Genomic DNA, 18603 nt, shown 5'->3' with positions numbered 1-18603 from the left:
TCCTTTGGGATAAAAAGGGGAGGGGAAGGGAGTGTAAGTACAGTGTCACATCACCACTGCACTCATCTCTTTCCCTTATGACTTGAATCCACAGAATGGACAGCCAGCCTCATCCCTGTCAGGAGCCAAAGCTGAGTCTTGGCCGAGGAAGTGGGTGGCGCGGTGCCCTTTCCAGCCTTCACCTGGAGAAGGCTCTTCAGCCCGTGGACCTCCATCTCCACCTGGCTCCCAGCGGGCCGAGGAAACTCGCCTGCTCGGCTAGCCCTGCCTCATCGCGTGCGGTGGCCAAGCTGGCCTGCCCCAGGCACCTCTGCAAACTACGACTCCCATGCTGCTGTGCCCTCCAGGTTAGCCACCCCGCCGGGGTCTGCCCTCAAAAGCATGCAGTGGCTGGTTCCAGGGGGAAGCAGACCCGCAGGCGGTGCGCTGGTCCCCGTTTTTCGCACACAAATAGACGGTTATGGCTGCCTTGGGCACGGCCGCTGCATCCTGTCGGGGGCTTTTGGGGTGTGATCAGGATAAGTCATTTGTGGGTCTTCAGATATTTTACAGAGGATGGATAGGGAAAGTCAAGTATACAATACCAGTGTTTAAACAACGCGGTTGTTAACCAATTCGTGTTCCTATGCTAGGTCAAGGCTTGCTGCACATACTGGCCCAGGGAACACGTGCGCCAGGCTGAAGGAGCAGTGTGACAGGAGCAACATGAGTGTGATTTTTAGGGCAGCATTTTAGGATATTGGGGTGAAGCACCGTTTTGAACAAACATAAAGAACCCGGGATATGTGTCCTGCTATTTGTCGCAATGTTTTGTGATGCGCTGCACATACGCTACAGTAAGGGATAACTAATACCAGTGGAAGTGTTAAAACGGTGAAGAAGGCATCGCAGGTTTTGAACACTCTTCGCGACCCGCCAGCCTGCGTGCTGCCCTCTCGGGCATGGGGCGCTGCCTGCACGGCCGCCCTTCCCGCCCCTCGCGGCCCGGCGGCGGCAGGGCACCCCGGCCGACCCGGCGGCCATTTTCCCGGGGCCTGGCCTCGGGACGAGTCGCCGCGCCGAAGCCGCCGGCCCTCCGGTGGGCCGCGGCCGCCCGCCGCCATCTTAGGGGCCTGGGCCGGCGACGCGGGCGCCGGGCGGGGCAGCTCCTCGCCCTGCATGGGGAAGGGCCGGCACCAAGATGGCAGAACCGCCCCGGCCCTGCCAGCGCGGGCTACCGCGGGCCGCGCAGCCATGACGAGGCCCCCCCCCGCCGCCGCCTGCGCAGGCTGCGCGGCCCGCGGGCGGGGCCGCCTCCCGGGCGCGGCGCATCGCGCCAGGGGGAGGGGCAAGGCCGCGGCGGGGGCGGCGCAGGGCGCCTGCGCGGTGCGGCCGTTCGCGCCTGCGCACCAGCCCGTGACAGCGTAACCGATCTTGCGTGTCGGGCCGCCCCTTGTGACGTCGCGCGTGACGGACGTGCCGATCGCCCAGTGCGGCTCGCAGGGACCGTTCAAACCGGCGGCGTCGAGGCGGCGCCGGCCAGTGAGGCGGCGGGGGGCGGGCCGGCGCGGCAGCACGCTCCAAGGCGGCCCGCCGGGTTTTGCTGCGCTCGGGGCGGCGCCGGCGCTCAGTGTGTTTGGAGCCGGCGAGCAGACGGGCTGGGCGCGGCGGGAGTATGGGGGTGAGGTAGGAGCGGCCCGGCTCCCGAGCAGCGCGGCCGCGGCGGGCGGGCGGGCGAGCGGGGCCGCCCGGGCTGGGCCTGCGCGGGGCGGCGGCGGCCGGAGGATGGAGGACAAGAAAGAGGAAGGCGAGGCCGAGATCCAGGAGCACGGGCCCGAGCACTGGTTCAGCAAGTGGGAGCGGCAGTGCCTGGCCGAGGCCGAGCAGGAGGAGGCGCTGGCGCCGGAGCTGCAGGACGAGGCGGCCGCGCAGCCCGAGCACAAGCAGCAGAAGCTCTGGCACCTCTTCCAGAACTCGGCCACCGCCGTGGCGCAGCTCTACAAGGGTGAGCGAGCGGGGCCGCGCCGGTGGGGGGGGGGAGCGCCGCGGGGGGGTCGAGGCCGCGGCGGAGGGGCCGGGGGCGGCGAGGCCCGGCGCGGGGCGGCCGGCGGCGGCGGCGGGGCGCCACAAAGGGGATGCGGCGGCGCCGGGCAGGGGAGGAGCGGGGCTTCCGGCCGGGGGCTCCGCGGCCCTCCATAGAGGCAGACGGGAAAACAAAATGGCGTGAGGGGAGCCGCCGCCGCCCGGGGCATCGCCCTTCGCGGCCCCCACGGGGCGGCCCGGCCCGGCGGCCGCTGCCGGCGCCGGCCCGGCCTCCGCGGGGAAGGGGCGGCCGGGGCCTCGCCGGCCCGGGCCGCCTGGAGGCCGCGGGGCGAGGCCGGAGTGCCGCGGAGCGGTGGGCCCGGGGCGGGGGCCGCCCCGGGGCCCGGCCCGGCCCTGCCTTGCCGGCGGCCCAGCCCAGCGAGCGGCTCCGACAAAATGGCGAAGCGCGGGGCCGGCCCCATTGTGCGGCGGGGCGGCGGGCGGGGGCAGCGCCCGGCGCTTCCCTGCGGGCCGGGGGCGCCGCCACGCCGGGGCCGGGGCCCGGGGTGCCGCCGGGCCGCCCTTCTCGGCCCGGATCCCGGGCTGCCGCCGGAAGGTGGAACAAAATGGCGAAACCTAACATGGCCGTTCGGAGTTGGTGACTCCAAAATAAACAGCGTGTGTCCTTCCCTCCCTGCAGACCGGGTGTGCCAGCAGCCAGGGCTCTCCCTCTGGGTCCCCTTCCAGAACGCCGCCACCGCAGTCACCAACCTCTACAAAGGTAAGGGCTGCCCCGGCTGCCCGCCCGCCGAGCGGAGCTGAGCCCCGCTCGGCCTCCTGCCCCGGCTTACTCATAAGCAGGGCCTGTTAATGTCTCTTATTCACCCTGATAAAATCTAACCCGAGACTGCTTCCTGGATCTTGCGAGTTTTTCCCTGGGCCACTTTAGCTGACGATAGTTGAATCTTTTCTGTTGCTTCACGTTGGTGACTAAGAACTTAAAAGCTATTTTACTTCTAGACCCTTGCAAAAAGGACGCTTCTACTGTGTGGCTATCCCTGATGAATTCAGGGGAAGAGTGGAGTAGGTTATTGAACAGCACTTAAATTTCATGCATTTTGTCTGTTACAAGGCCTACTAAATGTGGGGATAGTGGTATGATGCATTCACATTTGAAGTGAAGCATAAGTTGGGTTTAGTGTTTAAGATCTTGTGTAGATGTTTGTGACAAAAAAAATTTTTATGTACTTGTGACAGTGAGGCTTCTTAAATAAGCCTCCCAGTTTATTTTAAGCACCAGACTGCCATTATGACTATGTCCAGGGTGACTATAAGAAAGTAATGTTGGCCAATGTTATTCATGGATATGCTTTTGGGCATTTTGACTGTACATTTCTGTCTGCTGAGATTTGTTTCTGAATTCTGCTGCTGTTAGGGTTAATGCAAGATTTCTTCTCTAGAAGAATCAACCATTGTTTTCTAGTTTCTTTAAAAAAAATCATACAAAACTGATAAATACACAAGTAAAAGTTTGAATTGGTGCAGCATGATTACAATTATTTCTGTCTTTCATCACCAGAAAGGAAAACAGTTTTTTTAAGAAGTTACAAATTGTTTTTCTGACTTACCCCCCAACTCAAAAATCATTAAAAGCTATATTCTTGTCTGTATAGCACTATATGTAGCTTGGCCTGCATATTTTTTCTCGTTTGTCTCTAGTTTCTCAATATGTGGGTTTGCTTTAAACAATTGAATTTTGTAATGTGTTTGAGGGCTGATTAGGCTTCTGACAAATGTGAGGAGACCAAGGAGGAAACATGGATGTGTAACCCTCTCTGCTAGAGACTTGTGTGTCTTGCAGAAGAGTGCATGCAAATGTTGTGTATGTATCATAGGTCACTGTAAAGGGGCAGCAAGTTACATCACAGGGTAGGTGCTGGCCTGAGGGAGTGGGTCACTAGAACATGGACACCCATCACTTGAGGATGGTGCTAGAATAGCCGGAGGTAATGTTAACAAGTTGTCTGGAGTAATTACAGTTTGTTTTTACTGATGGCAATGGCTGTCCTTTAGAGCATCCTTACTTACAAAGGGCTCTAGCTGTTTATCTTTGGTTAAATCACTTGATTACTTCTTTATAGGCAAAATGAGCCATATTCATGTAATATGATTAACAAAAAATGTATATGGTTTGTCAGTGATTAGAGGAAACTAGAACTTAAGTAGGAAGCTGTTCAGTTAGCTATAACTTAATACCTTAAAAAGCAACACTTAAAAATTCTCCTTTAAGAAAGCTTATTTTGGTGCTAAAGTGCCTCAGCTACTCAGAACTACCACCTTTTTTTAATTGACTCCCAAGTGGATAGATCCCTTTAGTAGGAACTTGTAGAGAACACAGGTAGAACCAGCTATGCATCTGCATACTAGGATTGTGTGAGTCTCTTAATGTTACCTTGCCTTCCTAGTGATGAACACTGGTCTTAAAGTCATCCGTTGTCTCAGTAGTATTTATGTTTTGGAGGAATTTGTTAAAACATTGAAGGAGTACTTGGGGTGATGAACATTACCAACTGCCTCTTGCCCCTGCAGCTGGTTTCTGATCTGTAACTTTGAATTTGTGATGTGCTAAAAAATTTTTAGCAAGAGCTGCATAAGGAAAATGCCATGATTTCTTGAGTGTCAAGTGTTTTACGTGAAGAAAAATAGATTAAAAGACTTAAATTTAACTTAATATCATGTCATACTTTCTGAAATCTGTGCAGGTTTTGGATCATGAATTTTTTTAGTTCTGTTGATTGACAGCTTGTTCAAAGACAGTATTTGTCTGATTATCTTCCAGATTGTACTACAGTGGATCCTAATTGTAGGCTTTAGAACTTAGGACTGCTACAGAAGGTCCTAGGTATACATTGGAATATGGTTTTTGAGGCTACATTTAACCTTATTTTTTCATTAAAAAATACTTGGCATGTTTTGTGATGTTGGTTTGTACTTACTAGCTTCATAATGAAGGAGACTCGACTGCTTGTCTCTCGCTAGCTTAACTTTATAGACCAAAGCAGTTGTAGCTTTAACATAAAAATTAATCTTTCCCAGGGTAATGAAGACTTGAAGTTTTTCCAGTCTACATCAGCATTCAGTGTTTGACCTCCTAACTAGTTCATAGTTAGCCCTTTGTAAAGCATTCTTGTATACAAGGAAAGCACATTGCTGACATGCTTAAAACTGGGCTCCTCACTTCTTGTGGGGGACTTGTTCAGGGGTTTCGGGAAGTGATTGAAGGAATGTTGTCAATTTCCAAACTAGTTGCAGAGTTTTAGTAGCTTTTATTAGTGTGAGTGCATCAGGATTGTAGCTGTTGTGAAACATAAAATGGCTGAAGGAATAATATGTTGTGTTGGCACTGCTTTGATAGAAATTAGCAGTCATAAATCTTGAAGTCTTTTGATTACAAAGTCGCATAGGCAAAATGCTTTCAGTCTTACAGTGCATAAAAGGAAGTAATGTGTTAGTATATTCTGTGTATACCTATGTGGTCTATACTTCAGAAGCTCCAAAGTTAAACTATAATGAAATGGAGGTGTTTTTTGGTAGGTTATGTCTGAAGCAGTGCTATCTGATAGTGTAGGTTTTAATTCTAGTGTTGTGTTTTCTGGACCAAGCAGTGGTACCTTTGAAACTAACTTTTAGAATAATATTTAAGAATAGAATTAAATACTGATGTAGTTTGCTTAGTTTTTTTGTGTGAAAACTAGCTTAGAGGAGTATATCATTGTTTACCTAAAAACTGGTGTCTTTGACAGCTGTTCTTTAAACAAATCTCCTAAAGTTGTCCTGCGCAAATGGCGGTTATGTTGAACTTTATTAGTAAAATAACAACACGAAATGCTATTTCAATTAGTTTTGACATTAAAAAAACCCTCTTGATTTAAGGTAAATTAAATTGGAGTGGATGTTATTTTGATATCTTTTAATGGAGAAAGAGCTAATGTGGCAGTCATTTTCATAAAACAAATAGCTGTTGGCAAAGCTCTAACAAATATCTGACAAACAAGGTGAGTGTAATTGAGTACAGAGTATAGTTTGTCCTACATGTTATTGTTCTTTGTGAAATTTATTCACATAATTCTTAAACAAGTAGATGGAAATGTTAACTTACTGAAGTCTGGAAACTAATTTAATCATGTAAGAGTATCTGTTGGAGGCAAAGTTATAACTGATGTGCACAGGTGACCAATTGCATCAATAGGGAATGAAATTGCATTTTGTAGTAGGATTAACTGGAAGTAATACGTGTTTAAAGCTTTTGTGTATCAGCTTTGCAATGGGGTCTTAAATGGGGAAGGAATTTTCTTAGACTTCATTTTGTAATTGATCTGTTGCTTAATTGAAAGACATTGGGGACACTTCTGTTCTAACTAGGTTCAAAGCTATGCCCTCCTGTAAATTGCATGTGCAGTTGAAGTTGAATTGAATAGAGGGACACTGAAGAAATTAGATTTTCTGAAAACTTCTTACAGGAATTAAGAAAACCAGTTATATTCCTTTTGGTTTTATGTGGTATTCTGGCTGAACTGATACATTCTTTCAAGTGTATTTTCTGTTAATTTCTTAAGTTCATTCTTCAGACTGACAAGCTCAAAGTATCTGTTTTAAATGTTAATCAAGTGTAGTTTCAAAAACAGTGCTGTAGTGTTAACTTGAAGTACAGTAAATGAATGCTATTTAAGTGGTTTGAGTTGTTAACTCTGATTTGTGAAGAAGGAGGAAGCTTTTAAGTTACCCTTCTCTTTAGGTTTAACAACTCTTCAGTGCTATCAAATTTGTTACAGCTAAATTGCTACTGTTACAGTAACCTGTAGAACACTTTCCTTGTTTATCATGGTTGACAGGAAGCCATGTCAGTGATAAATCATACTGTAAATTGCTCCATCTGTGACATTTGCTAAGAATACCTTTTTTGTCTTCTTGCAGAAAGTGTGGATGCCCATCAACGAAGTTTTGATGTAGGAATTCAAATTGGCTATCAGCGTCGGAATAAGGATGTGTTAGCTTGGGTTAAGAAACGCAGAAGAACTATTCGTAGAGAAGACTTGATCAGCTTCCTATGTGGAAAAGTTCCTCCTCCAAGAAATTCTAGAGCTCCCCCAAGACTGACTGTAGTATCCCCTAACCGAGCTACTTCAACAGAAACTAGCTCATCTGTAGAGACTGATTTGCAGCCTTTCCGTGAAGCCATAGCTCTGCATGGTAACAGTTTTTTTTTCCCAGTACTACTTGGTTAAAATTGGGTGGAGGTTCTTAAAGCATGTCTTCCTCTTGAGCTTTGGCTCTTGGCAGTTGTTTATGTCCTAATGTCATGTACCTGATGCTTCAGCTGAAGCACTACTTGCTTCTCTAAAGGAATCGATGTGTTTTTGCATGTATTGTTAGGCTTGTTTGCTACTAAAATGCTGCATTAGTCAAATATCTTGAATATGAGGAAAAGATACTGCATGAACAGTTAGTGAAATGAGTTTTGGATCTGTAAATCTACATCTTTAATTCAACATATAGAACATCAAGCTTTGGTAACTTCTTGAAGCACAAAGATTTTGTATCAATGCAAAAATGATCCAAATTTTGGGGAAGTGATGATCTGCTGGGAACTAGTTAACTATTAAGATTCAGTGAGTAGCCAGTAACTAGCAAATTTGGCTGGGGGTCGGGGTGGGGGGCAGAATTTAACGTCTAAAATATCTCTTCTGTCTCTGGATCTGGGGAGCCAGATGTCACTCTAATACCCTTGTTATTAGGTGCTAGTTAGTATGGTTGAGCATTCATTCTACCTCATAAGTAGCACTCTTCAATGGAGTGTTGTATGTTTGTCATGACAAGAATCAAGTTCAGAACTCATTTCTAATTTCCAATTAGTCTTAAATGTGTCTTGAAGTCTTGTGAGACAGAACTTTCTTCCTTGCTGTCACTGACAATGTTTGCTGCATATCTGTTCCTCTGTTTCTGAGATGAGTATTCACTAGCCAATTCTGAACTGTACTGTTACCTGGCAAACAAAAACGTGTTTTAAATTGCTCCTAAGGTGAAATGAAGTAGTTAAGCATTGGTTTTTATGGCTTCTAAAAATCAAAGGGGGAGCACAAATAAGCACATCTTAGGGTATAAATAGTAGACATTCTAAAAGTGTGTTAAAAATTAAGTTACTTAGAAATGCAATCTGTGAAACTTAACAAGAAAATTCCACTATTTGAGTATCCTCAGTGTGAGCAGGGAATTAGTGGGTTAATAATTGGATGAGTGGATCCATGAAAAGGATACTTAGAAATGCAGTCATCCCTTCTGCTCTGTTGTGGCAATTTTTCAAGATACATAAGCCAGACACTTGCTATTTAGGTGGCAGCTTGATTCTGGTATTGTTTGTGGCTCTGACATTTAAAACAAGTATGCTCCCACCCAGTCATGTAGTTTTTGGCAGTTTTCTGTGTTTTGGAAGCTGGTTACAGAATTCTGCACCAGTGGTACTTATCCAGTAGGTCAAGCTTATTTCATAAGGAACCACGGCAGAAGGTGACTCTTGCATGTAGTGATAAACAGCCTTTTAAAAGCTTGCTTTCTGAAGCTGTAGTTGAATCCTGTATGCAGTCCACTTCAGCTAAAAGTTTATCAAATGAGGGTAAGTTAGGTAGATTTCACTTCAGTGTGGAGACTTCTCAAGCAGAGCAAATTTGTAGGTGTCTTGGTTGATGATGTAGAACTCTTAATGTCCTTGTATTCTTTCTTAACATGTTTCACATTGAGGTGGCTTATGGCAGTCATTTCACTTTAGTGTGCATGAACTGTTAGGTAAAAAGTTGATTTTGTATTTCAAACTAGTACAGGTTCACGAGGACCACGTGCAGTTCTCTGTGCTGTAGCGGCACTGCAGAGACTAGAAATGTGCTGTTTCACTTCATCAGCTGGCAGACAAGATTACATGTCAGTCACCTTCTGGATTAGTTTCTCCTGATATCAGTTTCAATCTGTTCTTTGACACAGATGCTTTTGTGCTAATCCTTTAGTGACTAGGCTTGTGTTTAGACTTGTACCTGTTTTTAGTTTATTGCCTAGAATGTCTGTGTTCCTCCAGCTTCCCTTGCCCCTTTTTTCCTTTAACATCAGGAGAAGTTGTAATTAAACTGTCTCCCAAACTATTCTCCTTTATATCAGTCTTCTCAGAAGTGTCTTCTGTTTTGGAACCTGCATGGACTCTTCGTGTGTGTAAATTTGTCTTCTGTAGGACTATGTATCTGCATTTTTGGCAGGCTGTTTAAAAGTGAGTTGCTGCTTCTAGGCATTGTGAGGAATTATGAGAACTCAGGATGGTAGTGAGTACCAGTCTTGGCAAACATTCTGGGCTAAGACTTTAAGCAGGGGGGGGGTTGACTGATGTGTGGAGAAGGGAGGCACTGTTTTATGCCAGTAGGTTTCCTGTAGAAGTGGAGTAGTTCTCTAACATATTTATGGATGGGCTGAATTGGAGTTGGAGAGAGAATGCCAAAACTTTTGCTGCTCTAAGCAAGGTCTTTTTAGTAAAGTAGAAACAGAAATGTTTAAGACACAAAATACATCTCTTCAGAGTTGCTTTACCTGGCTAACTGACTGCTTTTCAGAAATAGGTCTTCAGACACGTAAGTGCCTCAGTCCTATAACTGATCTTGCTGTTTGAGGGGGAAGAATCTCTGCATTTTAATCATGTAACCTCTAAATGCTTCATAATTAAATCTGAGAAATTCATGACAATTAACAAAAAACAACAAAAATTAGCTAAGAACAAAATACTTTTCAGGAACATGGTGCATCAGTCTGGATTTATGTCCCAGCCTACAGAAGAATATTTTCAGGTATAAGGATGGTCTTAAAATTGTACTCTGCATCCAGAAAGAAAAAAATAGCATTTTTTTAACCATAGCTTTTCTAAGCTCAAGCTTTGTCACATCTGGCCTATATCTGACTCAGTGAGGTAGCTGGCAGTTTCTGATAAAAGCTAGACATTTTAAATGTAATTTTCTGCTATTGGTTATCAGTAGTTTTCACATTACATGAAAATCTGGTTTTAGTCTGCTTTCAATACTTGTTGCAGCAGCTAAAAGCAAAATGACAAAGGTAAAATTAAGCTGACTCATGGATTTTTTAAAATGTATGTGATCTATGTTCTCAACTCTGTTATGGCACTTATGCTGTGCATGTGTTGTGAAAAATCCTTCAGTGTAATTTACAGGTACTGGAGAACGAGTTTTGGAACTAATCTCTTGAGTAAACTGTCAAATTTGTCATTACTGTATCAGCTTGCCATTATAAATGTGCTGAAGGATAACCATTGAAGCTGAATCTGGCTAGAAACTCAAACTAAACTTTGTTTAAAGGCTTTAAGTTTTAGTTTTTAGGTATCTTGAGTAGCTCAAGGTAACACTTTAAGTGCTTATTGCATTCTGCAGTTCAAGTGAACTGTTTTTGAACCTTCAAGAATTGTGCATTATCTCAAGTTTTCTGCATCTGCTGGGACTGTTTTAAGATATGATAGCTGTGGAAGATCAATGCTTTTGACTCCTTAATGAGGTATTTCACTAATGTGATTTGGGCCCTTTGGGGGAAGCCTTTGCTCTAGCATATAGAAGTGTGCAGCTTAGCCCCTTTAAAGATGCTAAATTTCCGTTAGTCCTTCTGTCCTGTTGTCTTGAAATACTAATTGGCAATGTAAAACAAACAGCTGTTAGCAAAGTGGAGAGGAGCAAGCCGATATAAGGAATGGGAGAGCAGAGTTCAGATATAGTGTGAAAGGGTGTAATGTGGTATAAAGGATGTGTACGTAACTAACATGGAGTTCTATATTAATAGCTGCTGCTAAAACTTGCTGAGCAAAAATTGAAATAGGGAGTGTAGCATAGAGGGAGCTGCATGCCACTTATTTATCTGGTCACACTTAGGTAAGCTTAAATGTTAATTTTGGTACTTTTGGAACAAAACTCTGGAAAATAATTTTGAACAGTAGCTATTCCATACATAATCTTTGGTAGTAACATGAATAATTCATAGTCACTGTAGACATGGCTATAATGCAGATAAAACAGCTTGTTTAGACCAGTGTTGATAAACTTGCTAATTTTGAGCTGGTGTTTATTTACCTTAAGCACTTCATACTCCTCATAAAACATTCACTTTTATCTAAGCATTCTAATAACTGGATAGCTTTGGGAGTGTCCTTAATTATAAATTAGCTAGTATTGATCAGAATTTCTCATACTGTAGCTTTTGCCAATAGTACTGCAATAGATGCTTTAAAATGTAGTCTTGGATATAAGCAGAGGTTTTTGTGAAATTACTGCTTACAAAATATATTGCATGTTGCTGGTTTAACTAAATGATATGGCAGGAATGGGAATATAGCTACAAGATATTCCAACTATTCCATCCATTTTAATCCTTTTAAGTTTGAAAGGGAAAGATATGTTCTTTCCTAAAGGCCTTCCCCTTTATAAAGCAGTGGAAGACTTTAGAGGAGGTCTTGACATGTTAGAAGAAGTACTTTAATCAGAATCTCTATCATGTTGTATAGACAAAACTAATGTGCATGTGATTAAGTTGTGTTAATCACAATACAGAAATTTGTAGTGGTTGAATGGTGTTATTAATTCTCATCTGACAGTATTACTTGTTCTAGTCACTTTACTGCTTTAACATGTTAAATGGTTTGGGGAGAGGCACACTCAGGATACATAGAAAGCTTAACTCAGAATATTTCACAATAAATGGATTTTCTGAGATTTCCTTTGTACAACAGCAGCACTTCAAGAAGAAAAGAACTATGAATCATTGCTCTTGAAACATGTTCTGTTAACAAAAAGTAGATCGCTTTTAATGGTATTACTAATACTCTCCAAAGACCTTGCTTCCACGAAACAGCAGCTTGACATTTCAATACATGCCTTGAACTTTGTTTCTGACTCTTCCATGCTTGATTACTTAATTCTAGACTGTGGTGTAAATGTCTGAGTTAACAGTTCTGCTCTCCTGGGTTAGTCTCTACTGCTGTGTAATATGGTTGGTTAACTGCCAGTAACTGAAAATTGTCACTTTAGTCTGTGGCTTACTCAGTAATGACTGTCCCATTGGACTAGTGGGTATGAAATGCAAGATGAAACTAAAACTGGAAATATTTCTTGGGTTCCAATATCCTTGTGCTCCTGTCTCTGTAGGAATTAAACTTTCTTCTGCCTTTGAAATCTTTAATGTCTCAAAACTATCTCCTGAATGTTGTATGTATATTTAAATAGTGATTCAGTATCACTGAATATTAAGTAAATGCCTGTTTGAGGCACTGCTTACAAACCCTGGCAGTGTTCTGGAATATGCTGCAGCATATTACAAATGCATCTTTTAAATTCTGACTTTTGTATCTGGTACTCTTACAAATGCTTGTCACTTGGAACAGCTCTCCTTAAACATAGTTCTTGAAAGTTGCCTGAAAATGTGCTTGCCTTTACAGTAATAACCAACTAGGGATGCTCAGTTTTTTGTCCTCATTTAAATTTTTCATTTAAGTTTGCTCTGTATACATAATTAAAAAATGTAATGATAAAAATTAGTACATTAGTCTGGCTACTATGGGTTGTATATAATAGAACAGTAACTGACAGAACTGGTGTGAATTGATTCTAACTGGAAGTAGCAAGAGTGAACCTGTATGTTCAGAGCAGTTTTGATTTGAATCAACTGGTGGTTGTGCTGGCGGAGGAGGAGGGGAAATATCTGCAGAATATCAATTTGGGTTTGAAACACTGTCAGGAATCTTTAGCTTTTGTGTACAATCAGATTTGTTTTTGGTTCATCCTGTACATTGGAAAATTTTCTAACATGTGTCATGCCAGTTAACAGTTAACTTGCTGCTGTCTGTGGATTGTGCAGAGATTTGTTTCCTGTCCGAACTTTGGACACTGGTTGTTATCCAAGTCACAGCATCTGAATTGACATTTTCTGCTTATACATTTATATCATCTAATTAATTGCTTTGTTTTATTTGGAAGATTTGTAGGAAACACTTTCATGGTTTTGAATTTAAGCTTAATATGAATCCTGGGAATATTAGAAGAAACCTTGTTTCTGATTTTTTTCGTTAAAACAGCTTTTGCTATTTAAATTCTTACTGCCATTGTGAATGAAAGATGTTAATATTAGTAATAGAATGTGCAGGGTTTCTGCTCTGTCTCTTAACTGTTGTTTAGAGCTGTGTAGGAACACTTAGTAGTGCTCTAAGCAGAAGCTCTAGGAATGCATCAAGCACTGCTCATGTTTCTACTCCTTATTGTACAATGCCTCACCTGTGTAAAAGTGTATCCTGTGCTTCTACAAGATCTAAGCTTTGAATGTTCATTCAACATTAATTTGCAGCAGAGTGAAGTTGGTTGCCCTGTATGCTATCATGATGTACATCAACTTGCCATCGCTGCAGATGGCTTTTGAATCCACTTATCTCCTACTTGAGGCTTCTGGCAACTGATCTAGTACCTCATAAGTTTTTTCTGCATTCTTACTCTAATACATATATCATACTCAGAAGATATTCTGACCTTGTGTTGTAGGTAGAAGGCAGTCTGAGGTTGTGCTCCTTTATCACTTTAAAGTTTGTAGCTTTTTGACCTTTGTTTGGTAACAGGGATATTCAAGGAGTAAGTTTAAAATAGTAGACTTCCTGAGCTTAAGTGCATGCTGACTCTGCAGGAATGTATATAGTGTGTGCTGATTCTCTTGCCTTACAGAATATCTATTCTGAGGCACTTAACCATTCAATACTTAGAATGTTGTACATCTGTTAGCCTTATTTCTTTAAGAAACATGATATATGTAGCTGTTCTGTCAATTGGTCTTCCAGATAACTGGATTTCTCAACTCTCTCCAAAATAGAACTTGCATCTGAAAGAGATATAGTTCCTACAACTGGGCTTCACATGGAGCCTCTGAGGCCACTTGTGTGGCCTGTCAGGAGCTAATAGGTAGGATTTTGTTGGTCTTTACTTGTCAGCTCATGACTTTTGGCTGCCTAGTTAGCAACTTAATGGATATCTTCATATGTGGTCTTGCACATGCAAGATTGACATTTACTGGCTGGACAAAGGAAAAGAGTACCTGAGAGCAGTGGTTGGTGAGAATATCAAAAGCTGAGACAGCTCAAGATTTTGGAAGTTACTTGAGACAACAGTCCTCCTGGATAGTTCAGACAATTACTTTTCTTACTGCTAGAAAGATTGCAAAATAGTTGGGGTTGGAAGGGACCTCGAGAGCTCATCAAAAATCTACTGATGTAGATCTTGTTCTACTGTGTTCTTCCCCTGCCCTGCATGACTCTTGCTTTGGGTAGTGTTTCTTGGGCTGGCTGTTTTGAAATTTTCTAATGCTCAGATTTGAAGCAGTTGGGATAATGAAGATACTTGAGCTTGTGAGTTCTTGCTTATTTATAAATGTAGTCTGAACCTCTAATTGAGAAGAATTATTAGGCTTGCATGTTATGTTACCCCTATTAAACCTTAATTTGGAAAGTTCTGCTTTTGCTAAACTAACATTAACGTTACCAAAGACAGTTTAAATTAGTACAAAGCTTGTAGTCTTGTTTAATGGTGTAAGTATTTTTTTACAATCAAAGGTGGTGTTAAACTGTACACAAATCAAAGTGGTAGCAGGGTACCTGTTACAGTGTTTTGATCAGATCTGCCACTTGCAAATTTTGAGGGATTGTGTGGTCTTACTTGGTTTCTTCATGATTTTAAATGCTCTTCTGAATTGTGATAATACTGATGTGTTGGCTGAGAGTGGCAGCCTTGAAATGAAGCTTTTGCTTAAATTATTTAAATGCTAGTTGCAGTATAAATCTGTTAAAGATCTGCTGTCATACAGCAACCTTCTTTAGAACTAAGGCTGTTTGGAGGGAATGAAGGGAGTAGGGTGGTGGTATTTGGAACAAGACCAAATTAGATCAGTCTGGAAAGTCCTTGGTAGGGGATGTTTACTTCTGTAGAAGTATTGATCCCTTGAAGAGTTCATACTGAAATAGGTTACTCTTTCAATTGAGTATGTACACACACTTCCAATAGCTTGCTAGCTGTTGGCTTAGTGTGATGTTACAGTCCAGTATATTAGCTCACTTCAACTATCATATAAAAAGCAGTCGTAGCCACTCTAGGTGCTCATGTAGTAAAAGCTAAGAAGGTGTGGCTTTCTGGCCTTCAAGTAAGTAGGTGTGTGTACAAATATTAGAATGTAGTGCTTACAATATCCCCCTAAAACCTCTGCTGGGTAAGTGCCATCCTTTTTGTTGCATGCAGGGGAAAAGCTCTTTACTGTTTGATCTAAATGCTCTTTCTTTTCTTCCCTAGGTCTTAGTGGTGCAATGGCTAGTATAAGTGTTCGCTCGAGTACCCCAGGCTCTCCTACTCACGTGAGCAGTGGCTCCAATGCTAGTCGAAGGAGAAATGGACTCCATGATGTTGATTTGAACACTTTCATATCAGAAGAAATGGCACTCCACTTGGACAATGGTGGAACTAGAAAGCGTACCTCAGCCCAGTGTGGCGATGTCATTACAGACTCACCAACTCATAAACGCAACAGAATGATCTAAACTGCAAAAATTTCAAACCCACCATGCTGCTTGAAAGCCACTTGATCCTCAGAGTACTATTGAAAAGGAAACATGAGGCCATCTTCCCATATTCACTGTTTAAGACAAATGAATTCAATAATTGCCATAAAGGAAATTTTAGATATTACATTAGATGCCTCTTGTAACTGCGGCTTTCTTAAACTATATTCTTAGCAGAGGACATCAGATATTGTGTAGTAGTTAGCAAGATCATCATAGGCAAACATGTATCCGTTCCAAGGCTAAAAGTGACCTTACTTGTATTCTTAAAGGGAAAGGAAATTTCAGATGTTTATTTGGTTATAGAATGCTTTTTTTGTCCTTTATTTCCTGCTGTGTTGAGTATTTGCTTAAACAGTATTGCCAGTTTGACTGAAATTGTCTACAACATGACTTGGCATCTTTGTCAAAACTGCAGGCTTCCATTTTTTGCAGCACTGTACCATGCACCTAGTTTCTATATAGTAACAGTGTGCAAGTTATAAATATTGGACTGTACCCTTTTTAGTTTTAAAAGCAGTTGATAATTCTGGTGATTGTGTGATAATGTAAAGAGGTGCTATGATGGTCATGCAATTAATACTTAATATTGAATCAATACAAGGATCTTTATTGGATTCACTTTGTGTGTTTTAGTGCTCTGAAGTAGCAATATTAAACTTTCCCCAATTAACTTCATAGGCTTTTAAATCTTCAGTTTGAGAAAATATATGTACTTATTGGTATTATCCTTGTGGTAATCATACACAGTGCAGACTGCACCAGTGCTGACCTAAATTTAGAGAAAGATGTCCTGTAATTGGAAAATAGGCTTTTCTGTTCAGTATTAGTGAAGGGTAGGTTTTGTGTACACCCATATCCCATTTTACATTTCTTGTGAAGTAATTGCCCGTTACTGGGAAGGGGTGGGAAGAGAGGGAATGAGGGGGAATAGTTGGAAAAAGAGTGTGTTCTAACAAGTAAGACTTCTGGTCACATACGGAAACTTGGACTAACTTAAACAAGATTGTGTGATGCCATCTCCTGCGGGAGGGAGTGACATGCAGGTTCTCTCAAGTGCTAAGAAAATAATTTAAAACTGGAAGTTGATTATAAAGCTCTGGATAAACATGCCGTAAGGATGAGTTTTAAAGGATAAATGGCTTTCTTTTGTGTGTTGAGCTTACATTCATAGGATCAAACTCTGGCTGCCATAAACCTAAGCATAATCTAAAAGTGAACTATAGATCAAGATTGATCTGCTGCAAATCAGTTCTGGAATGGGGAAGGATATGTGTCAGTCTTAAAGAACATTGTCCTACTTGGAACTTTTTTACACTTACGTGCAACAAATCTTTCTTCTTTGGAGAGCTCTGGCTTAGGTCCTCTAAATCTCTGCCTAGACAAGGAGTAATACAGGAGGAATGAGAGAATGAAGAGCTCCAAACATGGAAGCGAGGAAAAGGTATTTATTGAGGCAGTGTGTGTGCTGTAACAGAAAACATAAGCTGATTTTGGGTGAAATTCAGCTGTGCTAAATCCACAGCTCTTAGGAAAAAAGTGTTCTAAGTTAAGGCACCTTTAATTCCTTTTTAATATACAGCTCTTCAAGACTTTTGCTTATGCTTGCAGAGTCAGACTTTTGTATGACTTTCCTGATGTTTAAGGCAGATTTAACTATAGTTTTACTCCTTATAACCCTGTTGTCCTTTATTGGTGTTCTCTAGTCAAGGCAAGACAACAATGATATGTTGTATTTAAAAATCTCAGAATTCAAGGCTTGCAGAGCACGATTTCCTTGCGTTATAGTGCTTCCATCTAATTTCTTTAAATTGAAGAGCTCAACAGTTGCACAGTACTGTAGCTAAGTTCTGTAATTTATGGGACAAGTGTGAAAGCTGTCTAGAGAGACTGTAAGAACTGTTCAAAAAAAACCCACCTGTGTTACATAGCTTAACTTGCACATTACCTGAAGATTCAGTGTACATCCAGTTAAGTTACTGCTGTTAACTACAATTAATAATACTTATTTAATGTAAAATATTAATGCTACATAAAGCTAGTTTTCAGAGACTGCATTTTCAACCAGGATTTCAGTGTAAGATGGTATCTAAATGTATTGGTTAGAATTAGTATTTATTAGGCAGAGGGTTTTTTACCCCAAAATAAAATCACAGGTTGGAGTCCTGAACAGACTTGAAAGGACACATATCTGAAAACCATTCTTCAGCTCTTCTGTTTATTCATTAACTGGCTTGTACAACTAGAAGATATTTATGCTCTGCAACTTCTAATATAGACTTTACTGTTACATATAGTAAAGGTAACATCATATTGGTATGAGAGTTCTGCATACATGACAGTTGTAACAGTGCTTCTGGTCTAGCCTAAATATACAGAGCCTATTCAAATTATTTCTCCCCTTCCTTGCAGTAAAGTACTGTCAATGCTTCGAAGCATTACATTCAGTCTAGTACCACCTAAAACTAAATTTGTTTAGCTTTAATTTGTGCCATTTTTCTTTGAGAAAGCAGGCTTAGATATCAAACTGGTTGCATTAATGTTTTTGCTTGTACCTTAAATATTTGGCAACTTTTTACCATTGTTTTTCATTTAGCCCCAGTTGTTACTTGCTCTTTAAATGTTAACCCCTGCCAGAATGATCTAAAATGCATGTATTCACCTGGTAAACAGAAGGAGAACAGATTGTCTCTTTAAAAAAATAAACATTCAAGTCCAGTACCTGTTGCTTTGAAGACTATTTCTTGTGCCAGTATAGAAAATCCATGCTGTGTGTGTGTGGGGAAATAGCATTCTGCTATTATCCAAACTCTAGCTCTTGAAGCCAGAAGCAAGCTGATCTCATACAAGAAACACTGAATTAAGAACTGTTTAGTTTGGTTAAAATGGTGCTTATTTTTGCTTTTTCCTATGAATCATATAGTTGACCTGTCTCT

General features: G+C 42.1%; 1 protein-coding gene across 1 annotated transcript; it reads left to right on the top strand.

Annotated features, from left to right (window-relative positions):
* Positions 1–1499: 1499 nt before the first annotated feature.
* Positions 1500–18388, top strand: HAPSTR1 (HUWE1 associated protein modifying stress responses). The gene is made up of 4 exons (XM_064520410.1): positions 1500–1984; positions 2702–2782; positions 6976–7251; positions 15402–18388. The coding sequence occupies exons 1-4, from the start codon at positions 1765–1767 to the stop codon at positions 15644–15646; spliced, it is 822 nt and encodes a 273-aa protein (XP_064376480.1). The 5' UTR covers positions 1500–1764; the 3' UTR covers positions 15647–18388.
* Positions 18389–18603: the final 215 nt, after the last annotated feature.

The sequence above is a fragment of the Dromaius novaehollandiae genome, chromosome 14 (assembly GCF_036370855.1).
Source record: "Dromaius novaehollandiae isolate bDroNov1 chromosome 14, bDroNov1.hap1, whole genome shotgun sequence".
Classification (NCBI taxonomy): Eukaryota; Metazoa; Chordata; class Aves; order Casuariiformes; family Dromaiidae; genus Dromaius; species Dromaius novaehollandiae.
Note: the sequence above shows the minus strand (reverse complement) of the source record. Positions and strands in the feature narration are given on the sequence as shown.

Bases quoted from the DNA above. Each gene is read 5' to 3' on its own strand.
- HAPSTR1 (XM_064520410.1), top strand. From the start codon at position 1,765: ATGGAGGACAAGAAAGAGGAAGGCGAGGCCGAGATCCAGGAGCACGGG. The intron at 2,783-6,975 runs GTAAGGGCTGCC...GTCTTCTTGCAG, and splicing joins AGTCACCAACCTCTACAAAG to AAAGTGTGGATGCCCATCAA. The intron at 7,252-15,401 runs GTAACAGTTTTT...TTTCTTCCCTAG, and splicing joins TGAAGCCATAGCTCTGCATG to GTCTTAGTGGTGCAATGGCT.